This window comes from Nanorana parkeri, unplaced genomic scaffold, assembly GCF_000935625.1.
Source record: "Nanorana parkeri isolate BGI_ZX_2015 unplaced genomic scaffold, ASM93562v1 scaffold40, whole genome shotgun sequence".
NCBI classification, from domain to species: Eukaryota; Metazoa; Chordata; class Amphibia; order Anura; family Dicroglossidae; genus Nanorana; species Nanorana parkeri.
Window position 1 is genome coordinate 1,207,908 of NW_017306308.1, and position 24,145 is coordinate 1,232,052.

The 24,145-nt window shown below is 41.0% G+C and overlaps 1 protein-coding gene across 5 annotated transcripts in view; it reads right to left on the bottom strand.

Annotated features, from left to right (window-relative positions):
* Positions 1-17,227: 17,227 nt before the first annotated feature.
* Positions 17,228-24,145, bottom strand: part of CSNK1G3 (casein kinase 1 gamma 3) — a 101,899-nt gene continuing 94,981 nt past the window's right edge. For all 5 annotated transcript variants that reach the window (XM_018571149.1, XM_018571128.1, XM_018571142.1 and 2 more), the window contains one exon: positions 17,228-17,993. In XM_018571149.1, coding sequence (XP_018426651.1) covers positions 17,939-17,993 — 55 coding nt within the window. In that variant the 3' untranslated portion in view covers positions 17,228-17,938. The remainder of the gene's footprint in view (positions 17,994-24,145) is intronic.

The window sequence follows — 24,145 nt, forward strand, 5'->3', positions numbered from 1 at the left end:
CGGGTGTGAAAGTCTATTCGGATTCGGACGAAATTCGGGAGCGGTTGGTCGAACGTTCATTTCGTTTTCTGTTCTTATTCGTTTATTCGTTTCGTTCGTGACATTTGAGGGGGGAAAAATATTTTTCTCCTTCTCTGTCACTTTGCTCCAACGAACGAAACGAATAAGAACCGAATAAGAACCGAATAGGAACCGAATGTTCGAACTACCGCTACCGAATTTCGGAAATGGAAATTCGGATTCGTTTGCATTCGTTATGTCTGTAATTCGGATACATACGAATGTCCGAAAATTCGTCCGAATTTCGATTCGGAACGAAATGAATCGCACATGTCTAATAATTTCTCTATATTTCTCAAAGAATTTCAGTAGGAGACATTCTGCTAAGCAAACAAATAGGATTTTTGACTGACTAGGAAAATTAGTTTCTTGGAGTACAGTGCAGGACATAAGCAACCCACAGACAACTGGGAAGTATGCAGGTATCATCAGGTGAGTGGACACTGGCCAGAGTTGTGAGGACCCACCCATAACCCCTCTTGCTCCAGAAAATACTCAGGTTTTTTGTTTTTAAATCAAGCAATAGAGGCCATAGAAGGGAGGAAATTGGAAAAACATCCAGACAGAAGATGGGTTCAGTGAAAACGCCAAACGAATCGCCACAAGTCCAGGACATAAATCAGGAGCTTGGATTCCTCTAGACACCAACAACCTTGCACCGACAGATGATCTAAGAGACCGACCCATCCCACAAGACTGGCGTCCATCATGACAATCTTCCAAGTTATGGGAAGAAATAACTTTATTCAATAATAAGCGTCGCACTTGCAATCTCAATACACAAAAATATTAGCACTGTGTTAATACGAAATCTCTGTGTATAATACCATTAGAAATGTTTTCAACAATGGTGAAAATATAAGAGACAAACGCTTAACGAAAGAAAATTAACATGCCTTCCTATGTCTCAAACATTCTTGCATCTAAAAATAGGAAGAGTCAACAAAATATTGGTCAAACAAACCACTCTTAAGGTGGCCATACACTGTACTAACTAAGGTCTTGCGATGGTTGTAAAGTGATTTAAAAAAAACTTACGATCTGTCCATCTTGGGCAGGCAGATCGTACTCTCGATCATCGCCAGCCCGCCCCCCTGAGGGGCAGGCTTCCGATGACCGCAATGCTTAACGGGCAGTGTGCGCGTGCGCACACCGGCCCGTTCGGCATTGGTCTCCCGAGCACCGTTTAAACCAGCCGAAAATCATACTATTCTCGGCTGTTTTTCTAGCATGCTCCTTAGACAAAAGACGTGCGACCGTACAGTAGAAACGGTCGCACGTCTTCGTTCACACTGCTCGATTCTCGTACGATCGCGGGATTTTCCGCGATTCTCGTACAAGAATCGAGCAGTGTATGGGCACCTTTACATAGTACATCTAAAGTGTCCACATGTGATAATCCAAAGTGCAAAAATTCCATGAGAAGAACGACTCCCAACTTGTGATTGGGTTCAGTCTCCATCATCAGTGAACTTACTCTGCCACCCCACATAAATGGCCTCTTACCTTCCAATAAGGCCCGTTCTCAGGTCTCTCGAGCTGTTCCCTATTAAACTCGGGCGGGATACCCACTCTGGCACTAATCTTCACGATCATCCACTCTGAAACTATTCAGACTTCCAGGGAGAAGCTTATAAAACACAGCTCCTTACATTCGGCATACACAAGAGAAAAGACATTCCCATAGTGCACACTAACCAAATTAAAAGATTGCTTTATTTAAAATCTTACTTACATTCTTATATCTAAATGTCTGCCTCACTGTTCTGACAAGTGTCACGGGACTCCGCCCTACTTACATTGTGTCCTCTGGACTTAGTCAGGGGCTAGGTAGTCCTGACGTGATCCAGTCACTATATTCCAACTAATGAAAAAACTATGCAGAATACACATTGTGGATTCAACACATTGTGCCTATGTGCTACGTTGTTATATAATATATTACCCGCTTGCTGTCCGGAGCAATTTCCTACATTTGCACACATGATAAAATCTGAATTTTTGGCTAGAAAACAGCTTCAGACCCCGAAACAATTATATATTTTCTGAAACAGAGGCCCTGTAGAATAAAAAGATGCTAGTTGTAATTTTTTTATGTTTCACGGTATTTGCAGAAATGTTTATCAAACAAGCATTTTAGGATAAAATACACTAAAATGAAATGAAAATGCACAGAAATAGAATTTAATACCCAATTTTTTGGTAAAATATAAAAGATGGGGTCACGCCAGGTAAATAAGATACCAAACATGTCAAGCCTTAAAATTGTGAAAGTCAGTGAAACCTCAAAATACTACAATAACCACAATTTCCCATAGGCAACGCTTTAAACACTTTTACGGCTTATAATTTTAGTATTCAGTGATTGATTGGCTTAGCATTATTGCTCTCACTCAGACGCTTGTGACGATATGCAACGTGTGGCGCAATTTGTTTTTGCACATAGGTGCATCCGACGCGTGTTTGCGTTGTATGTGTGTGCATGTGGGGTGCGGGGGACTGAAATTTGCATTTTTATCTGTTACTTTAATGTTTACAATTTTTTTTTTTACACTCTGCTTTATTGCCATCACATAGGGGTCTAACAAGCCCCCTAATAGCAAATGTGACAGGTCCTCTTTATGGAGACATCAGAGGTCTTTCAGACCCCTAATGTCACCTAGGGACCTAGAAGCCAGAGAATGTGCGCAGTGAAACCAAAAGTAATGTAATGCACATCACTTCCGGGTCGTGATCGCAGGAGAGATCAGCGGCTGCAAGTCTTTTAATCTCCCTCTGATGTGTCAGGGGAGACTCGCCGTGCCAATCTCGGGCTCACACAGGGGACAGTGGAGCCCAGGAAGCTGTCGGCGGCACTGGTGGTGGGGGGCACACGCCGCAGCACTCTACAAGCGATCCAGCACCTGTACAGACACCAGATCACTCGAATTTAAACAGCAATCGTCTGCTGTTTAAAACAGTACCAAGAACATGGCTGCAGCAGCAGCCGTGCATCCGTGTTCGTGGTATAACCACTTCCAGCGGATGACGTATATTTACGTGACCCCCGCTGGAAGTGGTTAAAAAATGTTTTTTTTTTTATAGAACCCTTTAAGCAGCCCTGTTATGGCACCTTAAAAAACCAAAATAATTCCATTTATGTTGAATGAATCTGTCACAGCCCAGCTTTTGCATCAATGATATGGCATAGTGTTTATGACAAGCATATATTAGATGTATTGTATCCATGAGCAGAATCTATGTGCATGTTCCTTAAATCAAGAAAGGAAAGAGTGCATGCACCAGGCACCTAGAGAAGGTCACCAATATCTGAGTGCTGCTGCTCCTTACTGAGTGAAAAATACAGGGAGAAGGAGGAAAATAAACAGTAACAGTTTTTCACAGTAAGCCTGAGAAGGGGGGGAAAAAATAACTTTTACACACAGTGCCCTGCTTATGGCAGTCTGTTCTAACAATTTTGCATCAGACAGATTCAGGCACAATAACACTCACAGCCCCGGTGTGAGGAAAAAAAATATGAGGTACCACAACCACCTGCTGCAGACAGAAGAATAAATCAAAGAATGGCTGTGTAATAGTAAACAAAACAGGATATAGCTGTTCTCCCCAAGTAGTGACATGAAATTGAGGGCAAATAAAAACACTAGATAAAAAGGATTGAGTCATCAAATTGAAGTCCCGGCCTCCACATAAAGAGGCATTTAGCCAAATAGGAGTCTAAAAGCACACAGCCCAAAATAAAATAAAAAGGGAAAAACACAACCATATAAAACATGGAGGGAAATGCACTTTTTTTTTACTCACGACTCCATGGCCGTTATCTACGTAACAGGCCTGACCGTTACATGTTGAAAAGAGGAACACAGGACGAAGCATAACTACTGACACCAGAAATGACCTGCTTCATGACAACTAGAGAAACTTCAAGGATTTAACTGATCTGGCATGAATCTCTTAGTTGTTGGCTAGATAGAGAGTCTTCGAGGATTTAATATCCAGTAGGAATCAACTAGCAGCTCTTGGTAGTAGAATCTTCATCAAAGAAACAAAATAAACTAAAATAATGAACCTGAAAAGGAGGCATCCATTCCCCTAAGGACACCAAGTGAAACTGGCAGATGGGAGGGGTTATGTCCTTAAAAGGACAGCTTTTAATTTTTTTGGAAAATGGGGATTAGTGCACTAGCGTGGAGTCCTGTGTGGCACCAATGGAGAACACCAACGATCACTTCTGAGGCTGTGTGGAGGCTGACGGGTGAAGCAGCTCTGCTCAGAATCCTTTAAATTTTTTTACCTAGTGTCCGTTTCTCCTGGAGACAGCAGCATAACCCCACGTCTCAGAATTCTTCAGGGCTGTATCCCAATAGAGAAATATCTTGATTATACCATAAAGGATACAGGCTATTTATAGACAACTCGTACGTACAAAAGCCATACAAAGAGGGGTGGAAAACACAGCAAAACAAACACTAACAGGCCCAGCACAATTAGAGCAAGAAATCCCTAACCTCAGACAGCAGCCTGTAGCACCTTACAGCCAAAATTTGCATCTGCAGATGCCCGAGAATCCACCTAGTGAAAACTTAGAAACATGACTAGAAGACCGGGTGGTGGCCTTGCAAATCTGAAATACAGATGCCTTAAGGTGAAAAGTCCAAAAAGCACTGACAGATCTAGTAGAATGTGGCCAATCAGCAAAAGGCAACATCTTTCCTTTCATAGAATAGGCATGCCCCATGAGCTGTCAAATCCTGTTTAACCTTACGGTGATTCTGATCTGGAGGAGCAATGGCTAAGTATTTCCTCACCTCATCTATCGGCGCCTCAATAGTGTCATGCAATTTGGGGAGCAGTATCGCAGATTGCACAGCGGAAACTTTACAATCTGAAGAGGTGATCACCTCCACCTCACCTTCCTCCTCTCCTTCTGGCAAAAGGACTTAGAACATGGCAGTGTCCGTCAAGGAATTGGAAGCAGGAGAAAGGGGACTACTCTTGCATCCTCCGCAACCAGTTGCATCAATCAAATCAGAAATCTGACCCATGAAAAACTCTGAGGCCAAAAAAAGCCTCCTTGTTAAGGCATGAAGAATGCAAGACCCCTGAAGGGGCACAAGACACATTAGAAGAGGTAGCAACCTAAAGTTGAGGCTAACATGCCAACTATTTGTAGCCGAGTCCCTCAAGGGGGAATCTCAAGTAAACCCCCACACCCAGTAATGGCCAAAGCACTGATTAACCTCAATATCCAAATCCTGCGCCTTCACCTTCGTAACATCTCCAAAATACGCCCCTTCCTCACCAAAGAAACCGCAAAATTACTCATCCACCTGCTTGTTATATCTCGTCTTGACTATTGCAACTCCCTCCTCATTGGCCTTCCACTACACAGGCTATCCCCCCCCCCCTTCAGTCTATCATGAAAGCAGCTGCCAGACTCATTCACCTAACCAACCGCTCAGTGTCTGCAACCCCCCCTCTGTGAATCCCTGGCTTCCAATAGCCCAAACAAGGGTATCAGTCACCCAGAAGCCTACGAACAAGTGGATGATAGCGGATGCGGCAATAACGCCATGCTTCCACATGCTCAGGTAGGTGGAGCAAGATGACCGCAACATGCCCCCAACAGGAGACTCCCCCTGCTGGAGTCCCAACATGGCCACCAGGCATCCCCAACAGCACCTTTGCCACCCCCCCAGGACCCAGTTAAGGACACCATAGGTGGCCACTGTAATAACAAATAAGCAAACATTTTATACAACCCGGTGAAGGTGGGGGGGGGGGGGCGGCACAACCCAAGCCAAAGGTCAGATCCAGTGCCCAGAGCAAATTTCAGGTTTGCTGCACATCTTTCATGTCCAGCGGGTCAAGGTATGGTTCCCAATGCTACAGCCATGGGACACTGATCAAGAAGCTGCAAGGTTGTCACTGTGAACAGAACAATCCAGAAGAATTTGACTATAGAAAAACAGGAAAAAAAGGTAACTAAGCCCCCACACATCTACTTCAGTGGAGAAAACATCCATTACCCAAAGACACTAGCAAAAAACTAACGATTTCCTGGAGAGGGAGGGTATTATGAGGGTCCCCACAGTTCTGGCCAGTGTTCAATCACCTGATGATAGCTGCATATTATCCCGTCATCTATGAATTGCCTCTGTCCTATGCAATCAAGAAAAGGTGTTGCGTTTCTGGCTTGGTTGCCACATTGCGTTTCAGATTCCTTTTTATGAATATATGACATAGGGAGCAAAACTTGAGCACATAGGGGCTGAGATGTTTCTAACAGAGGGAACAACCAGAGCATGTTATCCCTAACACTATTATAAAATACTATAAAGCCTACAATAGCAAAGACATTTTACATAATATTATGCTCAATAAGTGAAGCAAAGCAAAAAACACACATTCCAACATGGATACAGAGAATATGGCCACAACACATCTCATATACAATAATGAATGCACATTTTAAATAGCCAAAAAGAATAAAAGGTCAATTTTTTTTTACATAATTTCCACACAAATGTATACATTGAACTTTGGAATGCATTTGCCCCAAAAAGGAGCGTTTTTTTTAATATGTGGCTGCACCAAGTTACTTTTTTGAGGGGGTGGACAGTACTTACCAAGGGCTATGTTGTGGTGAAAGTTTGTCTTGTGCTCTTGTAAATTTAGTGTTATAGTTTGTGTTCCAACTTTTTTTAAAACAATGTTTATAGGTGCTTGCACAAAGCCAGCTATTGCATTGTCACCTTTTTAGCGCATTGTTCTTAGGACCAAAGAATTGCATTCCAATACCTTCATGGTTTGTCCACATTGTTCAAGAAAAGTATGCAGAGCCAGCAGATTCTTATACAGAATTTCAATATAATACAGACCTCTCAAATTTGTATGGATGTTTAGTTTTTTTTTATATTAGATTTGTTACGTGTTCTCTTTCCCATAGCACAACTTAAAATATTTAAAAATTGCTGTTTACATATTACTTGCTCTCCACTAAAAGGAAGTTTTTCTCTTTACTGAAATGGGGGTGTGTGGGTGGGGGTAATGTTTAAACTAGTCCTGTCTGTACTATGCTGGCATATCGCATCAGTTGTAAACTAGATTTTGAACACTATGTGCTAACAAAGGGTTAAAGATCTAGATGCATTGTATGTTAATGAAGATCAGAATGTCCCTAGTCTTTCAATGGAATAGCTGGAATTCCCTGTCACTCTGAAACTGTAAAGACAAGCTTTGAAGGCCAGCTACACAGACAGAACTACAACCTAAGAAATATTATTTTGTCAATTATTAGGTATGCTGTGTGAATAGGAACAAAAACTTATAGTGAAGTTCTCAAATTTGTCTGCAAAAGTGGAAATACACTAGTGCTGACATGCAGGTGAGTGCCTACATACAGGGTCAGGGAATATAGGATTATATCATGTAATCAGTCGATGGAAAATTATACTTTGAGGTGCAAGGACCAGGACTGACTAGACATTGCCAAAGGATTTCAGAATAAAATGGTTGTACCCGCCATTCAATTTTTCCAGTCCATTGAGTGACAAGAATTTACACTTTTGGGTTAAATGCTTCTGCCTACAGGAGGTTTGCAAACAGAAAAAAAAATGCTCAGAGCCAGGCACCGTCAAACCCCAATGCGGTCATTCTTCAGTTTTGTAAGCATCAGTAGTACATAGGTCCAATAAACACAGAGGGGTGGGACCTGTGTCCCTCAATGGATATTTGGGACGTCCATCCAACATGGAACCAGAATCTGTCTGCAACAACCAGAAGGACCACCGCCCAAAACCCAAAGGTGACATTTTCTACAACACAGGGGAATTGCCAACAACCTAGGGGAGGGGGGGGGGGCAGCCAAATGCCAGATCCAGTGCCCAGAGCAAATTTCAGGTTTGCTGCACATCTTTCATGTCCAGCGGGTCAAGGTATGGTTCCCAATGCTACAGCCATGGGACACTGATCAAGAAGCTGCAAGGTTGTCACTGTGAACAGAACAATCCAGAAGAATTTGACTATAGAAAAACAGGAAAAAAAGGTAACTAAGCCCCCACACATCTACTTCAGTGGAGAAAACATCCATTACCCAAAGACACTAGCAAAAAACTAACGATTTCCTGGAGAGGGAGGGTATTATGAGGGTCCCCACAGTTCTGGCCAGTGTTCAATCACCTGATGATAGCTGCATATTATCCCGTCATCTATGAATTGCCTCTGTCCTATGCAATCAAGAAAAGGTGTTGCGTTTCTGGCTTGGTTGCCACATTGCGTTTCAGATTCCTTTTTATGAATATATGACATAGGGAGCAAAACTTGAGCACATAGGGGCTGAGATGTTTCTAACAGAGGGAACAACCAGAGCATGTTATCCCTAACACTATTATAAAATACTATAAAGCCTACAATAGCAAAGACATTTTACATAATATTATGCTCAATAAGTGAAGCAAAGCAAAAAACACACATTCCAACATGGATACAGAGAATATGGCCACAACACATCTCATATACAATAATGAATGCACATTTTAAATAGCCAAAAAGAATAAAAGGTCAATTTTTTTTTACATAATTTCCACACAAATGTATACATTGAACTTTGGAATGCATTTGCCCCAAAAAGGAGCGTTTTTTTTAATATGTGGCTGCACCAAGTTACTTTTTTGAGGGGGTGGACAGTACTTACCAAGGGCTATGTTGTGGTGAAAGTTTGTCTTGTGCTCTTGTAAATTTAGTGTTATAGTTTGTGTTCCAACTTTTTTTAAAACAATGTTTATAGGTGCTTGCACAAAGCCAGCTATTGCATTGTCACCTTTTTAGCGCATTGTTCTTAGGACCAAAGAATTGCATTCCAATACCTTCATGGTTTGTCCACATTGTTCAAGAAAAGTATGCAGAGCCAGCAGATTCTTATACAGAATTTCAATATAATACAGACCTCTCAAATTTGTATGGATGTTTAGTTTTTTTTTATATTAGATTTGTTACGTGTTCTCTTTCCCATAGCACAACTTAAAATATTTAAAAATTGCTGTTTACATATTACTTGCTCTCCACTAAAAGGAAGTTTTTCTCTTTACTGAAATGGGGGTGTGTGGGTGGGGGTAATGTTTAAACTAGTCCTGTCTGTACTATGCTGGCATATCGCATCAGTTGTAAACTAGATTTTGAACACTATGTGCTAACAAAGGGTTAAAGATCTAGATGCATTGTATGTTAATGAAGATCAGAATGTCCCTAGTCTTTCAATGGAATAGCTGGAATTCCCTGTCACTCTGAAACTGTAAAGACAAGCTTTGAAGGCCAGCTACACAGACAGAACTACAACCTAAGAAATATTATTTTGTCAATTATTAGGTATGCTGTGTGAATAGGAACAAAAACTTATAGTGAAGTTCTCAAATTTGTCTGCAAAAGTGGAAATACACTAGTGCTGACATGCAGGTGAGTGCCTACATACAGGGTCAGGGAATATAGGATTATATCATGTAATCAGTCGATGGAAAATTATACTTTGAGGTGCAAGGACCAGGACTGACTAGACATTGCCAAAGGATTTCAGAATAAAATGGTTGTACCCGCCATTCAATTTTTCCAGTCCATTGAGTGACAAGAATTTACACTTTTGGGTTAAATGCTTCTGCCTACAGGAGGTTTGCAAACAGAAAAAAAAATGCTCAGAGCCAGGCACCGTCAAACCCCAATGCGGTCATTCTTCAGTTTTGTAAGCATCAGTAGTACATAGGTCCAATAAACACAGAGGGGTGGGACCTGTGTCCCTCAATGGATATTTGGGACGTCCATCCAACATGGAACCAGAATCTGTCTGCAACAACCAGAAGGACCACCGCCCAAAACCCAAAGGTGACATTTTCTACAACACAGGGGAATTGCCAACAACCTAGGGGAAGTCAGAGGATTGGCCTAAAGCTTAGACTAGGACAAGAATCATGGACAAAGGCAGTGGGGGAGGAAACTTAGCCAGATATCCAAGAACGATCGACTTTCCAGAGATGGTTTCTTTCTGACATGTAGGAGATAAAAGGTGACATTTTATTTTGATGCTGAATGGTGTACGAACAACATATACTCTAAACAAATCACTAAGGTGCCTGCAGGTCCACACTCCCAGGTACCAAGATAAAGAATAAGGAAGAGCAACCAAAAAGGAGAGAAGATATGAGGACGTACCCCCACGATCCCCAAAATGGGAGGGGGGATATCCTGACTGTTGAGGAAGAATACACTAAACCATAGGATGCAGATTGCTTTACCAAAGATCTAAGCTGGTCAGCCTTGCTCATTGGTGACTGATAGTTGCCAGCTCTAGACATGTGTAAGGCTCCAACTGCTGGAAAATTGCAGACATGGGCCCTTTGAGAAAATTCTTGCTACTAGAGTTCAGAAAACTGACTCTTCAAGAAAGGTCACCTAATCATTCCACAATGAGGGGGGGGGGGAAGCACTAGAGGGGACATAACATGCCCCTGAAAGACATTGAGGGGTCAGGACCCTGCTACGTAGTTCTGGAATACAGAAAGGTCCCTCTGGGGAGAGGATATATTGAGGATCAGTATTATTCAAGAATACATTTCCCTCAGGAGGAGAGGGGACGCCCTTACAGGAAATAAATCCCAAGGGCAAGTTTAGTGAAAACATCGGGGGTGCAACCATAGTGCAGGGAACCCAGGAGGGCCTGGTAAAAGGCACAGCTATGTGTAGTAGCACAAGAAACATGCTACAGGGCAGCTGAAAAAGGTGCCATCTCCAAATAATTAGCCTGTCAGCTGAAATGGGCATTGCAAGCCTCAAAAAGTCAAGGAGGTTGGATACCCAGGCAGCATGCCATCTAGCATAGGATGTTGATACTAAACATCTGAGCCGTAATCCTTAGAATGGTAAAAACGGCGGGAAATTTGAATATGGGACCCAACAGTTCCAAACGTAAGATAGCTCCCGATGCTGCATCCCAACTAACCCCGCTCACTAAGTGAGCCTTCAGAGGCAGGGTCATGCCATCTACAGCTAACACAGTAAATGAAAGACTGGAAAGCATCACAATGTAGAACCCAATGCCCCAAGGTCAAATTCCAGGCTAGCCTTACCACATCCAGAGGATGTCTGGGTCATTCCAGAGGCTGTGCCAATGCTCTGGACATTGTGAGCACTCTGTGGCTAACTGATAGTACACAAAGGTCTGGAAAGTGCCCCAAGCAGAACCTAGGCTCTGAAGGTCACATTCTGGGGTAGTCCTGCAATCTTTCAGCCTAGTGGGGGTCTGGGTACATTCACCAAAGCAGATACTGAGGATGTGCCATTCGAGATGGCTGCTGTGTAGGGACTAGCTTAAACTGTATTATGAATTCTTGCTTGAAATCACCTAAGGAAAAATATCTATAGTGTAGATGGTATCTTCATTAACCACTTCAAGACCAGGTGTTTAGACCCCCTTCCTGGCCAGGCCATTTTTCAGTATTCAGCGCTGCGATACTTTGACTGACGTTTATTCCGTCATGCAACGCTGTACTGAAATGAATTTTACACCATTTTTTGGGGACAGATAGTGGCGTTTGCTCACCTCTCGATCCTGTCACGGCTCTCTGCCGTGACAGGGGAGGGGCTGGATTCCCCCCGGCGCCAGCGCTGACTGGCGGAATGGACGGGGGAGGGGGCAGGTACAGCTGGCTTGCCTCTAGATAGGCAGAGCCAGCTGTCAGTCACGCAGCTGGGCGGATCCAGACAGAGCAGCTCGCGGTATATTGAGCCTAGGGTGACGGGAGGACGCTAGTTTGTGTCCTCCCGTTACCCTGAGAACTATGGGGAAAAGCCTTAACCCTATAGTTCTCCTTTAAGCATTGGGAGGCAACCAATCGAGGGCTCGTAATGCATCCCTATGGACACAGGGGGTATATTAACGATTGAGGGAAGAGGTTAGCTCTCTTTCTTTTTGTGATGACCAGAGTGGCCCTATCTGAACATCTCTTGGTAATTATCCGGATACATCTGTGCACTTATATATGTTGTGTATTTGGTTTGCATTTATGTATCATGGTCTGTGGTTTTTATTAATATTTCTATGCTTAGATCTCTTCTTTATGTTTGTAGTTAAATAGATTGTTGGTTCATTGTATTCAAGGCTGCATACTATATACCAATACATTTCTGTTGTGTTGAGCTTGAAAATCTCATGACTGAATCCTTAGAACCTTATACCTACCTGTAAGTGTGAATGCTTATATAGCAGATCATAACTTAACATAGGAATTTGGGTAACAGTTTGCAAGTGCTCAAACCTCCAGTAGGTAGCGGCATACAACCTAAATGTTTAAGGATTAAGTGACCCAAGAGCTGCCTAGCTGGGAAACAGGATACAACTACAAATAAACAGTGCCATTAAAGAGCAGACTGACAGACTAACAGTAAAAGGTGGTGTTGTAACTAGAAGCAACAAGACACGGAATGAAAGTCAGAACCAATATAGAGAGAAAGATCAGAAGGTAAAGCAAATCCAGATCAGCTGAAGAGGATCACATGCTAAAACGAATACAAGTCAGAACAGAAGAGCCTAGCCCATTGGAGGAACAGTCAGAGGTTGAAATGCAACAGCCAGAACAGACTAAAGCAAATGGATAAACAAGCACTGGCTGATGAGGGTGGAGCCCCTAGGTAACACAGAAGAAATGAAGCATAGGTGACAGAAAACAGAAACAAAGGAATAAGGCTACATTTACTCTAGGTGCGATCAGATGCGTTTAAATGCTTTTCTAAATGCATATACAGTGTGGCAAATAATTTGATCCCCTGCATATTTTGTAAGTTTGCCCACTTACAAAGAAATAAAAGGTCTATAATTTTTATCATAGGTGTATTTTAAATGATGGAGACAGAATATCAACCAAAAATCCAGAAAAATGCACATGATATAAATATTATAAATTGAGTTGCAGTTCAGAGAAAAATAAGTATTCGATCCCCACGCAAAAACATGACTTAGTACTTGTTGGAAAAACCCTTGTGGGCAAGCACAGAGGTAAGACCTTTCTTATAGTTGGTTACCAGGTTTGCACACATCTCTGGAGGGATTTTGGTCCACTCTTCTTTACAGATCTTCTCTAAAAATCCTTAAGGTTTCTTGGCTGTCGCTTGGTAACTCAAAGTTTCAGCTCCCTACATAAATGTTGTATAGGATTAAGGTCTGGAGACTGGCTAGGCCACTCCATGACCTTAATGTGCTTCTTCTTGAGCCACTGCTTTGTTGCGTGGCGGTATGTTTTGGGTCTTACCTTTAGCGGAGAAACAGCCCCAAAGCATAATGTTTCCACCTCCGTGCTTGACTGTAGGGATGGTGTTCTTAGGGTCATAGCATTTTTCTACCTCCAAACATGGCGAGTCGAGTTAATGCCAAAGTGCTCAATTTTGGTCCCATCTGACAGCAGCACTGTCTCCCAATTCTTCTCTGAATCATTTAGATATTCATTGGCAAACTTGAGACGGGCCTGTACATGTGCCTTCTTGAGGAGGGGGACCTTGTAGGCGCTGCAGGATCTCAATCCAGTGTGGTGTATTGTGTTACCAATTGTTTGTTTGGCGGCGATGGTCCCAACTGCCTTGAGATCGTTCACAAGCTCCTCCCGTGTAGTTCTGGGCTGATCCCTCACTTTTCTCATGATCATCCTTACCCCATGTTGGAAGCTAAAATAATTGACATCTATGATACATCTTTGATGGAAAGGTTCCTTAATATTGTGAGCTGCCCGTGCGGTTTGATATGCAAATGAAGACCATCAAAGGGTTCTTGGGGCTGGACACTGATCAAAGGAGATCTGCTGGACTGTCATGTCCTGGGGCAAGCCCGACCCCCTGCTGGTATTTACTGCCCTCACCTGTGTCAACAAGGCATGTATGCTGGGATGGGGGCAGGGGCATATGATGGAACCTTCTTCCTGTGTGACACTAACCTAGCTGACAAGCAAGACCTTTGGACAAGACAAGTCTTTCTGAACTCTGCAATCAAGAATGTGATTCGCTGAGACCTGCTGGAGAGGCGTGTCCGAAGAACAGAGAAAAACCGATGGCTTGTGTGAATGAGAGGGAGAGAATGGTGTAGCTAGCTGTAGGATCCTTACCCTCAATTCCGATCCCCAATTCCCCTTTCAAATTCCCTTAATTGTATTAGAATGTATGTATACCCCTATTTGTAAATAAACCCGACACTTATTTAAGATTCAGTTGTTCATCAGTAATTTAAGGGCACCCCCAAATCAGAGCACATTCTACACCCCATCAGGTGAAATCTTGCATGGAGCTCCAGACCGAGGGCGAATTATGGTTATTTTGTATTTCTTCCATTTGTGAATAATCGCTCCAACAGTTGTTTCCTTCTCACCAAGCTTCTTGCTGATAGTTTTGTAGCCCAATACAGCCTTGTGCAGGTCTACAATCTTGTCCCTAACGTCCTTTGACAGCTCTTTAGTCTTGCCCATGGTGGTGAGGTTTGAAAGGCAGAAAGATTCTGTGGACAGTTGTCTTTTATATACATAAGGAGTTGTCGTAAGGAGAACCTTCTTACATTGACAGGACTAATCTGTGTACCACATAGCCAGTCTGTGGGATCCAGAATTATTGGTGCTTGGTAGGGGGATCAAACACTTATTTTACTCACTGAACTGCAAATCAATTTATAACATTTGTATCATATGTTTTTTTTCTGGATTTTTGGTTGACATTCTGTCTCTATCATTTAAAATACACCTATGATCAAAAATTATAGACCTTTCATTTCTTTGTAAGTGGGCAAACTTACAAAACCTGCAGGGGCATCAAATTAATTTCCCCACTGTACATGCATCTAATAATTTTCAATGGATCTATTCATACATTGCATTGAGATGCTTTTATTTGCAGTCAGTTTATCTGTGTTTAAAACTATAGAAGTCATCTGCATCTAGGAATCAATTTTAACTTCGAAATCTCCCAAAACACATGTAAATGCATGTACACATGTGCAAATGCATACAAAAGCAATTTGATGCTAGGATTTGGTACCAGATGCATATAAAGACGCACCATTCAATGCATCTAGAAGCACAGGTACAGCCAGCATCTAGCCTGGCAGAATTTTCTCTGCATATAGAGCATAAAAACTCAAGTGGCAATTGGGAATGAAGCCTGGCAGGACAGCCCTGATGGGAAAAAATCCCCACCAAATTTGAGACTTTAAAACAAGAACACACACACACACACACACACACACAGACACACACCACACAATTAGGTAGTAAAGCAATAATTAAGATGACAGGCCCAGAGCATACACCTTTAAAAAAGCAATGACCCTTTCTATCCTCACATGCTTTCTTTATAAAAAGGAAGTTTTATTTCAGGTTAGCAATTTTTAAATATCTTTTTTTTTTCTTTGGCTTAGTCAGAGAAAATCTACAGCACTGTTGATACATGAGCAAAAGCATAAAAAGAAATAAAGGCAAGTTAAAAAAACTACCTTTATTTTTTATTTCAGTTACATACTTTTAAACAGGGATTTATTCCATTATTTTAACATTCAGGCAATGTTGACTTCATTAGTATAGACAGGGAAAAAGCATATAAATGCAAAACATTGTTGGCTTAACCTGAACATACCTGCATTACCTATTATTGACCAGTTAGTGCTGCCAAAAAGAGCATCCCCTTTACATGGCAGCAAACGGAGCACTTAAATATTGCTAAAAAGCAAATGTCTACATACTGGTCATTGCAGCAAATAAAGGGTTTTGTATTTTAAATATCTGAAGTCCACAATTGGATTAATATACACATTTTCTTGTTATGTGTGATGAGTTCAGATCATATAAACACTGTACAGGCCAAATAGCTTCTTCTCTCCACAAAAAAGAAAGATCTAACAAGAAAACAAAATAAACGTGTATAATATAACAAACACAAGTTGCTGCATGTATTTACAATATGGTGCAATAAAATTTGGTCAAATACTGTAGAGACAGAAGTGATTTCACATTAGAATGGCCACAACTCTCATCTTTCATAACGAAAAAAAAAATATATATATGTATTTATATATATTTATATATCATTCTTGAGTTTAAGACAGTAACACAAACAAGGCAGACTGAGAACTGCAGTACGGATTATGCCATTGACAGAGGGATGAAATTAATGTATTTGACCAATTGAAAAAAAGAAAAAAAAAAAGAAGAAGTACAGCGACAGTGGAAAAAAAAAAGAAAAGAAACAACCATCATCACATCAGTAATTTTTCAGCGTTTTTATGTGAGTGCATAAACCATCCAAAAATAAGCACTGCACTCTTGGTTGTTAACAAAATAAATTACAAATGACAATTAAAATCCCTGTAAATGCAATAATGAACTCAAAAGATGTGCATTTATCTATTTGCAATAAACAATGATTTATGTTACCACAAACCAGACTTAAAAAATAAATAAGTTAGCTGTAGAGCGTGTGTTGATAGACAAGAAAAAAAAGTTTGAACTAGGAGACTTTTGGATTTATATTTTGACATAAATTAACCAGTTTGGTCAAAAATTTGTTCTAGCCAGTTCCCTTAAAAAAAATAATGATGAAAATACAGGTCTGGTTAAATGCAATAGAGACAATTATCATGGCTTCACCGCTCAGAAGCTACAAGGTTCTGGATCAGAACATTACTGGACTTTGAAGTTGATGTCATCGATAAACCTCAAAATTGTTACTGAGAAATCACTCCTTCTCCCCATCCCCACAAAAAAAAAAAGAAAAATGCAGACACTTCTCTGAAACCAGAAGAAAATTCATGGAGAAGAAGTGTCCAACCAATGCTTTCCACCATGCTCTACTACAGTTTGGTTGAGAACGATTCTGAAAGCATCAGCTAACTGCAGGCATACACACGACAAGTGAAGCACCCATCAACTCAGCTGCTCCGTGCTGAAGAGTAAAATGGTTTTATACACCTATCACAAGAGAGATTTGAAATTTCTATTAAAACGGAGTAATATGCTTTTCTGCATCAAGCAGTATGCAAAGTGCTTTCCAGCTACCATATCCTTATTGTATTAATTCCTAACCGCCTGACTCCTTCATGTAGTGTTAAACTTGCATCAGTTGAATAATATTTTTTTTTTTAGGTGGGTTTTTTTGCGTTACCAAAACATTACCAAGAAGCACAAATTACATCATGTACAATTAGGACTAAAGTCCTTGCTGCTTCTAGTTCTCTCTATCACTGCGAGAGGTACAACATAAAGAACTATTATATTTACTGCTTAGGAGTCTGTGTCTGATTGCTTTTGTACATTATCCCCAATCACGTCCAGACAGGTTCATCCGGTGTACCTCTGGGCAGTGGTTGTACCATTTAAACAATGAGAGAGAAAGGTAATGCTAACTACTGATTAACACAGTACCATTTCAGTAATACTGTAAATATCTGCCAATAATGAACTGCAAATCTCCAAAGGGAAAAGACTTTTAGTGTGTTATATTAAAGCTTTAGCAGACAATCTTTAGCCACTGTTTGCATGTGAAAAAGCTTGTCGACGACGTATCCATCAATGAACAGCTAGCAGTTTCCAGTGATGGTAAAACCTGCATTTGGCTGAAGACAGTAACTTAAGTCTGTACCACACAATTGGTCCTTTTACTATAAAGAATCCTATTTTGACAAAACTTTAAAGCTTCTAAAGGTTGGACATCAGAAAATGTATGCAAGACAGAAGCATGGGAACATGATGCTGTAAAAGGGGGAAGAAAATAACAAAACATGGTCATTGTGGAGATGATTTTTTGTGTGTTATCACAGGACAGCAGATGAACAAGTGAGTAATTCCCCATGGTCTGCCCTTTTCCAAAGTCATTTGTGACGTTGAATGGTTTTCCTTTTCCTCCTCTTGAAAAAGCAACAGCACCTATAGAAATAAGAAGAGAGAATTAACGATGTATAACAGTAGGAAATATCTTGTTGAGGAAAACTGTCAATTATGTATGGATAGGACAGGGCATGCATCACATACATGTTCTTCTGCAAACATAACTGTTGAAAGCTACAAACTGATTTAGCTTCATACATGCCTTCATGTATGGTCTGCAATGGTCAACCAAAACATACCACTCACTAAGATGTCTAAATGAAAGGATGAAGTGGAATGGTAGCTCCATCTAGTCCCCACTATAAGATGTTAGTATTTTTGTAGTTGGCAGCTCTTGTGAGATCCTAACATGCTACTGAAATCATTATTAAGCTTGCACCATCAAAGAAAAATGAATAACCCAGAGGTAGTTCCAGTACCATTAACCCCTTCGTGACGGGAGACGTACACTGTACGTCCAGCCACAAAGGGACCAAATGACTTGTCACGTACACTGTACGTGACGAGTTATTTGCTGCTTTAGAGGGCTGTTAATCGCTGAGAATCAGCTTTTAACATTCATTAATGGATGCCCTTACTACAGAGGCATTCATTAATGAAAGGGTTAACCTTTTTCAGACACCCGATACCTTAATATCGGGTGTCTGAGAGTCAAAGCAAAGCGGACACAGATATTTTGTATCCGCAGGCTAACATATACATCACAAATTCTAAATCTGATTTCTACTGAAAACCTATTTTCTCTAACTACTCCCAAAATAATGGCTTACTGAGAAACGTCATTCAAACATTAGGCCAACTAAGATCTAGTTTTAAATACGAAGGAAAACCTGTGCTGAACAAGTTACTCCATTGTGACAAAAGCTTGCTGGTAAATAATATACTGTGCAGCTTTCAAAGATAAAATGACTTAATATAAACATTTCTTGTACTGCACTAGGTTTAAACTGTACATTAGATGGCCCCTGAATGAAAGCATCTGGTAACAGAATTTACGTTTTATCTTAGTTCAAATAGAAATGTCGTTTACAAGTGTGGCCTGCTCTGATAACAGCATTGATTCAAACAAACCTCTTGAGTGCAATATTCTTGAGTGCAATTGATTCATTGATTCAAACAAACCTCTTGAGTGCAAAATATTGTGAACTTCAGCTTTAGACATACACGTGACCAGTGAAAATGAATGGAATGCTGTGAAGGAGTGATCATTCTAAGCAGCTCTCTCAACTTGCAGAACATATAAAAATAATCCACAAATAAAGCGCTTGTTGAAAATCAAAAAGTTTGACCACATTTAGTCCATTTTAAATCTTTAACAGATTCTAAAAAAGAAAAAAACCCAAAACTGCAGATACCCAAATCCAGCGCTTTCCTTCTGCAAAATAAAATGGCTATTCTAAGGCCAGGTTTGGAATAATACCAACTGATAAGCCATAGTGGCACCAACAAAAGTTGGCATACGAGAGCCACAACTTATTTGTTCGTATATATACGAACAAATGATCTGAAACAGTTCAAGAAAAGTTGAGAGCATTGCTTTTGATTATGACAAAAAACAAAGACAAATCTTTCTGATCTGCTCCACATGTTAATATTAATTCTAAGAATTTCTCACAATGTATGCATTTATATACAACTTTCAAACTCCAAGTTCCCAGCTATTTTTTTATTTTACCAGTGCAAAATTGGCAGAATTTCCTTAAGATTTCAGTTAACGATTTAAGCAATCTAAAAACGATTTACATGTTTAATTTTGTGTGGTGTGGACCCTTAGTGGCCAATCACCAAGCCTCAATGCGGTCACACGGTTAGTCCTTATTCACACATGAGTGACATCAAATATGCATTTTGTGTCGCATGTTTTTGCACGTACATAAAGTTGCACGTTTTTAGAAGCAGATTGTGAGACATTGATATGAATGAGCTAACATGCATAAAACCATGCAAAAACACAGCTAAAAAAGCGCTTTAAGCATTTTAATTGACGTTTATGGGGCTAAGAAGTGAATAATCTTCCAAAAAGCAACTCGCATGCTTTTTTGTTTTTTTCCAGCGACAGGCGTTTCACTATAAGCGGCAAAATGTTCAAATGTTAACATGGCCATAGAAATGCATGGGAATTTTTTGGGGCAGAAAAACGCTTAGTGTGAATGATGGCTTAAGGAGTATGCTCAGTAGACTAAGTATCAGCTTTTAGGAAAAGGCTATTTTCTCCAAAATCCTTTCAGGACTGGAAGTACTGCAAATTGTTTTGTTCACAAAAAATGGGTGGAGGGTTGTTTCTTGCTTTGCTAAAGACAAGTTTCCTTCAAATCATTTGATTAGAAAACAAGCAGTTACAATACCATTTTCCATTGGAAAAATAAACAAATTAGGTTAAAAGAATGACTTAAAAGTGACCATGTATAGGAAGTTATTTTATAATTGTAGACGAAAAAAACCCCCAAAAAACTTGAGGAAGTAACCAACTGAAATAAGTGCCACCTGCAATACACAACAGAACGCACAATTACCATTCTACAAGGTCAGCCTTTATTAATAAAAGGGTTTCTACTGCCACTATTATAATAAAATTCTGTCTTATTTTAACAAATACTCATTACTCACTAATACAAATTTAGAAGGCCGTATAATTGGAAGGCAATGGTAGTTATAAAGTAGGAACAAACTAGTTTAGTCCGAACCAAATTCACAGTGTATATAGTTTTAGTGCTTCATTCCCTTAAGCAGAGGTAAACCTGTTTTTGGTCAATATAATGTAACCTTTTTTAGGTTTTCTAAGATGTCAACTTATGTTTTATGCCTGTGTGTGTGATTATCTCTCTCTCTCACACATACACGAATAAAACATGAGTTGACATCTCAGATATATATACACATACACACACACACAAATGCTGCGATACTTACCCATGATGCCAGAACTTCGGGTTAGAGGGAGATTCTCTGACCAGCAGTGGCGTGAGGGAACATGGAGCTGGCTTGCCAGCAAATCAGGAAGCCAAGCTGTGGGTAATGACTTGTGCCGCGGCTTCCCGATTGCCCGGGAAGCCAGCTCCATGCTGTTTGGCCGGGTCAATGCTAATTGGCCGGGAAGCTGGCTTCCCAGCCAATCGGCATGGAGCCAGCATCTGGGCCAATCAGGAAGCCGTGCCGCGGGTAATGACCCACCTCCCGGCTTCCTGATTGGCCAAGAAGCCGGCTTACCGGCCAAACAGCCGACTCGATGCTACCGGATGTATAGGTACTCTGTATCGGCGAGTACTGAAATATAATATCCGTACTCGATAGTGAAAAAACAGTATTGGTGTGCATATTCATGCAAAGTGAGTGAACAGAAGAAAAATCTAAATCAAATCAATAGCATCAATTCTTACACTAAGTCAGGGATTTTGTAGGATCAGAGTCAGGTGTATAAATAAACAATTATACCAAGAGCTTGCTACTGATCATTAATTTCATAGGCAGGTTGAAAAAGTAATTAAATTAAACAAACAGCTGTGTAAGAGGCTTAAAACTGGGTGAGGAAGAGCCAAACTCTGCCACTAAGGTGAGGTGGTGGAAGACAGTTTCATGTCACAGGTCATACACCATGGCAAGACTAAGCACAGCAACAAGACAAAAGGTAGTTATACTGCATGAGCAAGGTGTATCCCAGGCAAAGATTTCAAAGCAGACTGGGGTTTCAAAATGTGCTGTTAAAGCTCTTCTGAAGAAGCACAAAGAAATGGGCAACTTTGAGGACCCTAGACGCAGTGGTCGGCCAAGGAAACAATGCAGCAGATGACACATCATGCTTACTTTCCTTTAGGCACCGGAAGATGTCCAGCAGTGCCATCATTACCAAACAGGTGGAAACCAATGGGACCCAGGTACACCCATGTACTGTGTGGATAATTCTGGCCAGTAGTGGTCTTCAAGGAAAAATTGTGACCAAAAAGCCATACCTTCGACGTAGAAACAAGGCTAAGCAACTGAACTATTCACAAAAACAGGCAGCAGGTGCTCTGGACTTGTCAAAATTTGAAATATTTGGCTGTAGCAGGAGGCAGTTTGTTTCTTTGCAGTAGGGTTGGAGAGTGGTACAATAATGAGTGTCAGTAGCCAATAGTGAAGCGTGGTGGAGGCTCCTTGCAAGTCTGGGGCTGCATTTCTGCCAATGGAGTTAAAGATTTGGTCAGGATCAATGGTGTCCTCAATGCTGAGAAATACAAGCATATACTTATCCACCATGCCATACAATCAGGGAGGTGTGTGAATGGCCTTTAATTTATTCTACAGCAGTTAAACAACCCCAAACATACAGCCAATGTCATTAAGAACCATCTTCAACGTAAACAACAAGAATGTGGGAAGTGATGGTTTGGCTCCCACAGAGTCCTGATCTCAACATCAAGTCTGTCTAAGATTACATGAACAGAAGGATTTGAGGCAGCCTACATCCACAGAAAATCCAAGATGTTCGGAATAACCTACCTGCCGAGTTCCTTCAAAAACTGTGTGCAAGTGTACCTAGAAGAATTGATGCAGTTTTGAAATCAAAGGGTGGGCACGCCAAATATTGATTTGGATTTCTCTTCTGTTCATTTACTTTCTATTTTGTTAATTGATTAAAAATAAACTATTAACACTTTTATTTCTGAAAACATTCTTACTTACAGATCTTTTCACACCTGCCTAAAACCTTTGCACAGTGCTGTAATACACATACGATCAAACACACCACACCCACACTATGTTTAACAAATAGAACAGGTAATATTATGAACTATGGGTTTTCCAAACAGAACAGCAACAGTTATCTCCTTTGAGAGAGGTCATCTCTCATTGAAACCACCAACAGCCCAATTAGGAAAGAAGCCCATTTCTGACTTATGCACTTGTGGGTGTAAATTTCAGCTTGAAAAAACAGATAAGGAGAGGTAAAGGTTGATTAACAAAAGATGTAGTAGTATTAAGAAAATATGTATAAAGCAACTAGACATACACTTAGAAAGCAACGGAAGCAACGTTAAAACTAATACTTTTTCTGGAAATTCAGATTTGGCTGCCCTAGAATAAAATTTACACTTTAAATCTAAGGAATGTGTGGATAGGACAGCATGTCAAAACATCTTATTTGTTCTAGAGAAAGTGGGGAATGGTTATAGCCTATACAGGTTTTAAATAGGATGCAATGTGAAATCTCTTCAACATTTTTTTTTTTTAGTAGAAAAGGGTTAGAATTTCTAATAATGTTGCTGTCTGTGCCCTCCTGTCCCAGTAACAACTACATACACCATTCCTTGTACTGGTGTAGAGGGAAGAAGTGAAAGAAAGTCTTTCTGGGCAGAAAGAAACAAATACCTCACTCTTTCCAAAAAAACGAAATTAGGCAGATTTGTCTGACTACCTCCCGCCGGCCGTTGTGTATACACAGCCTGTTAGTCCCGCCCACTCGTGCACGCTGCGCAGGGCGCGCGAGCGGGAGAGGCACAATTTAAAAACCGGCAGCAATGCCTGTTAACATACAAGCGATCAGCCGGCTATAGAGCCGGCCAATCGCTTGTATGAGGTCCCGGTATATGCGCCCCCCCCCCCTCCGCGGCTCCCGCTTCCAGCTGTCACGCTGATCCCGGGCTCCGCTGTGCCCGGTGCGAGCCCAGGACCAGCATAGTGCCTCTTTGACAGGGGATTAGAGGGAGGTCGGTTCACGATCTCCTTCCGGTCCCCTCTCCGCATTCTCGTGTCACTCTCCAGCTTCAGATGCTGGAGAGAAGCTGATGAAGCAGATCTCTGCTTCATCAGCTTCTTCAGGGGGTTCCTAGGTGACATTAGGGGTCTTGGAGACCCCTGATGTCTCCATAAAGAGGACCTGTCACATCTTTTGCCATCACATATAGGGGTTTCTTAGCCCCCTCTGTGATAGCAATAAAGTGGAAAAAAATTAGTTTCCCCCCAAAAAAAATACATATAAAAAAAGAATTACAATTTTTTTTTTTAAAGTCCCCACCCCTACATACACGCATGTAAACATGCATCAGGTGCACATACCTGCGAAAACGACGATTGCGCCCATTACGCCAAACATGTTACATATCGCCGCGAACATCGCAGTGAGCAATAATTTTAGGGCCATCAATCACTGATAACACTAAACTGATGAGCGGTAAAAGCTTTTAAAGTGTCACCTATGGTCAATTTTGGGCATG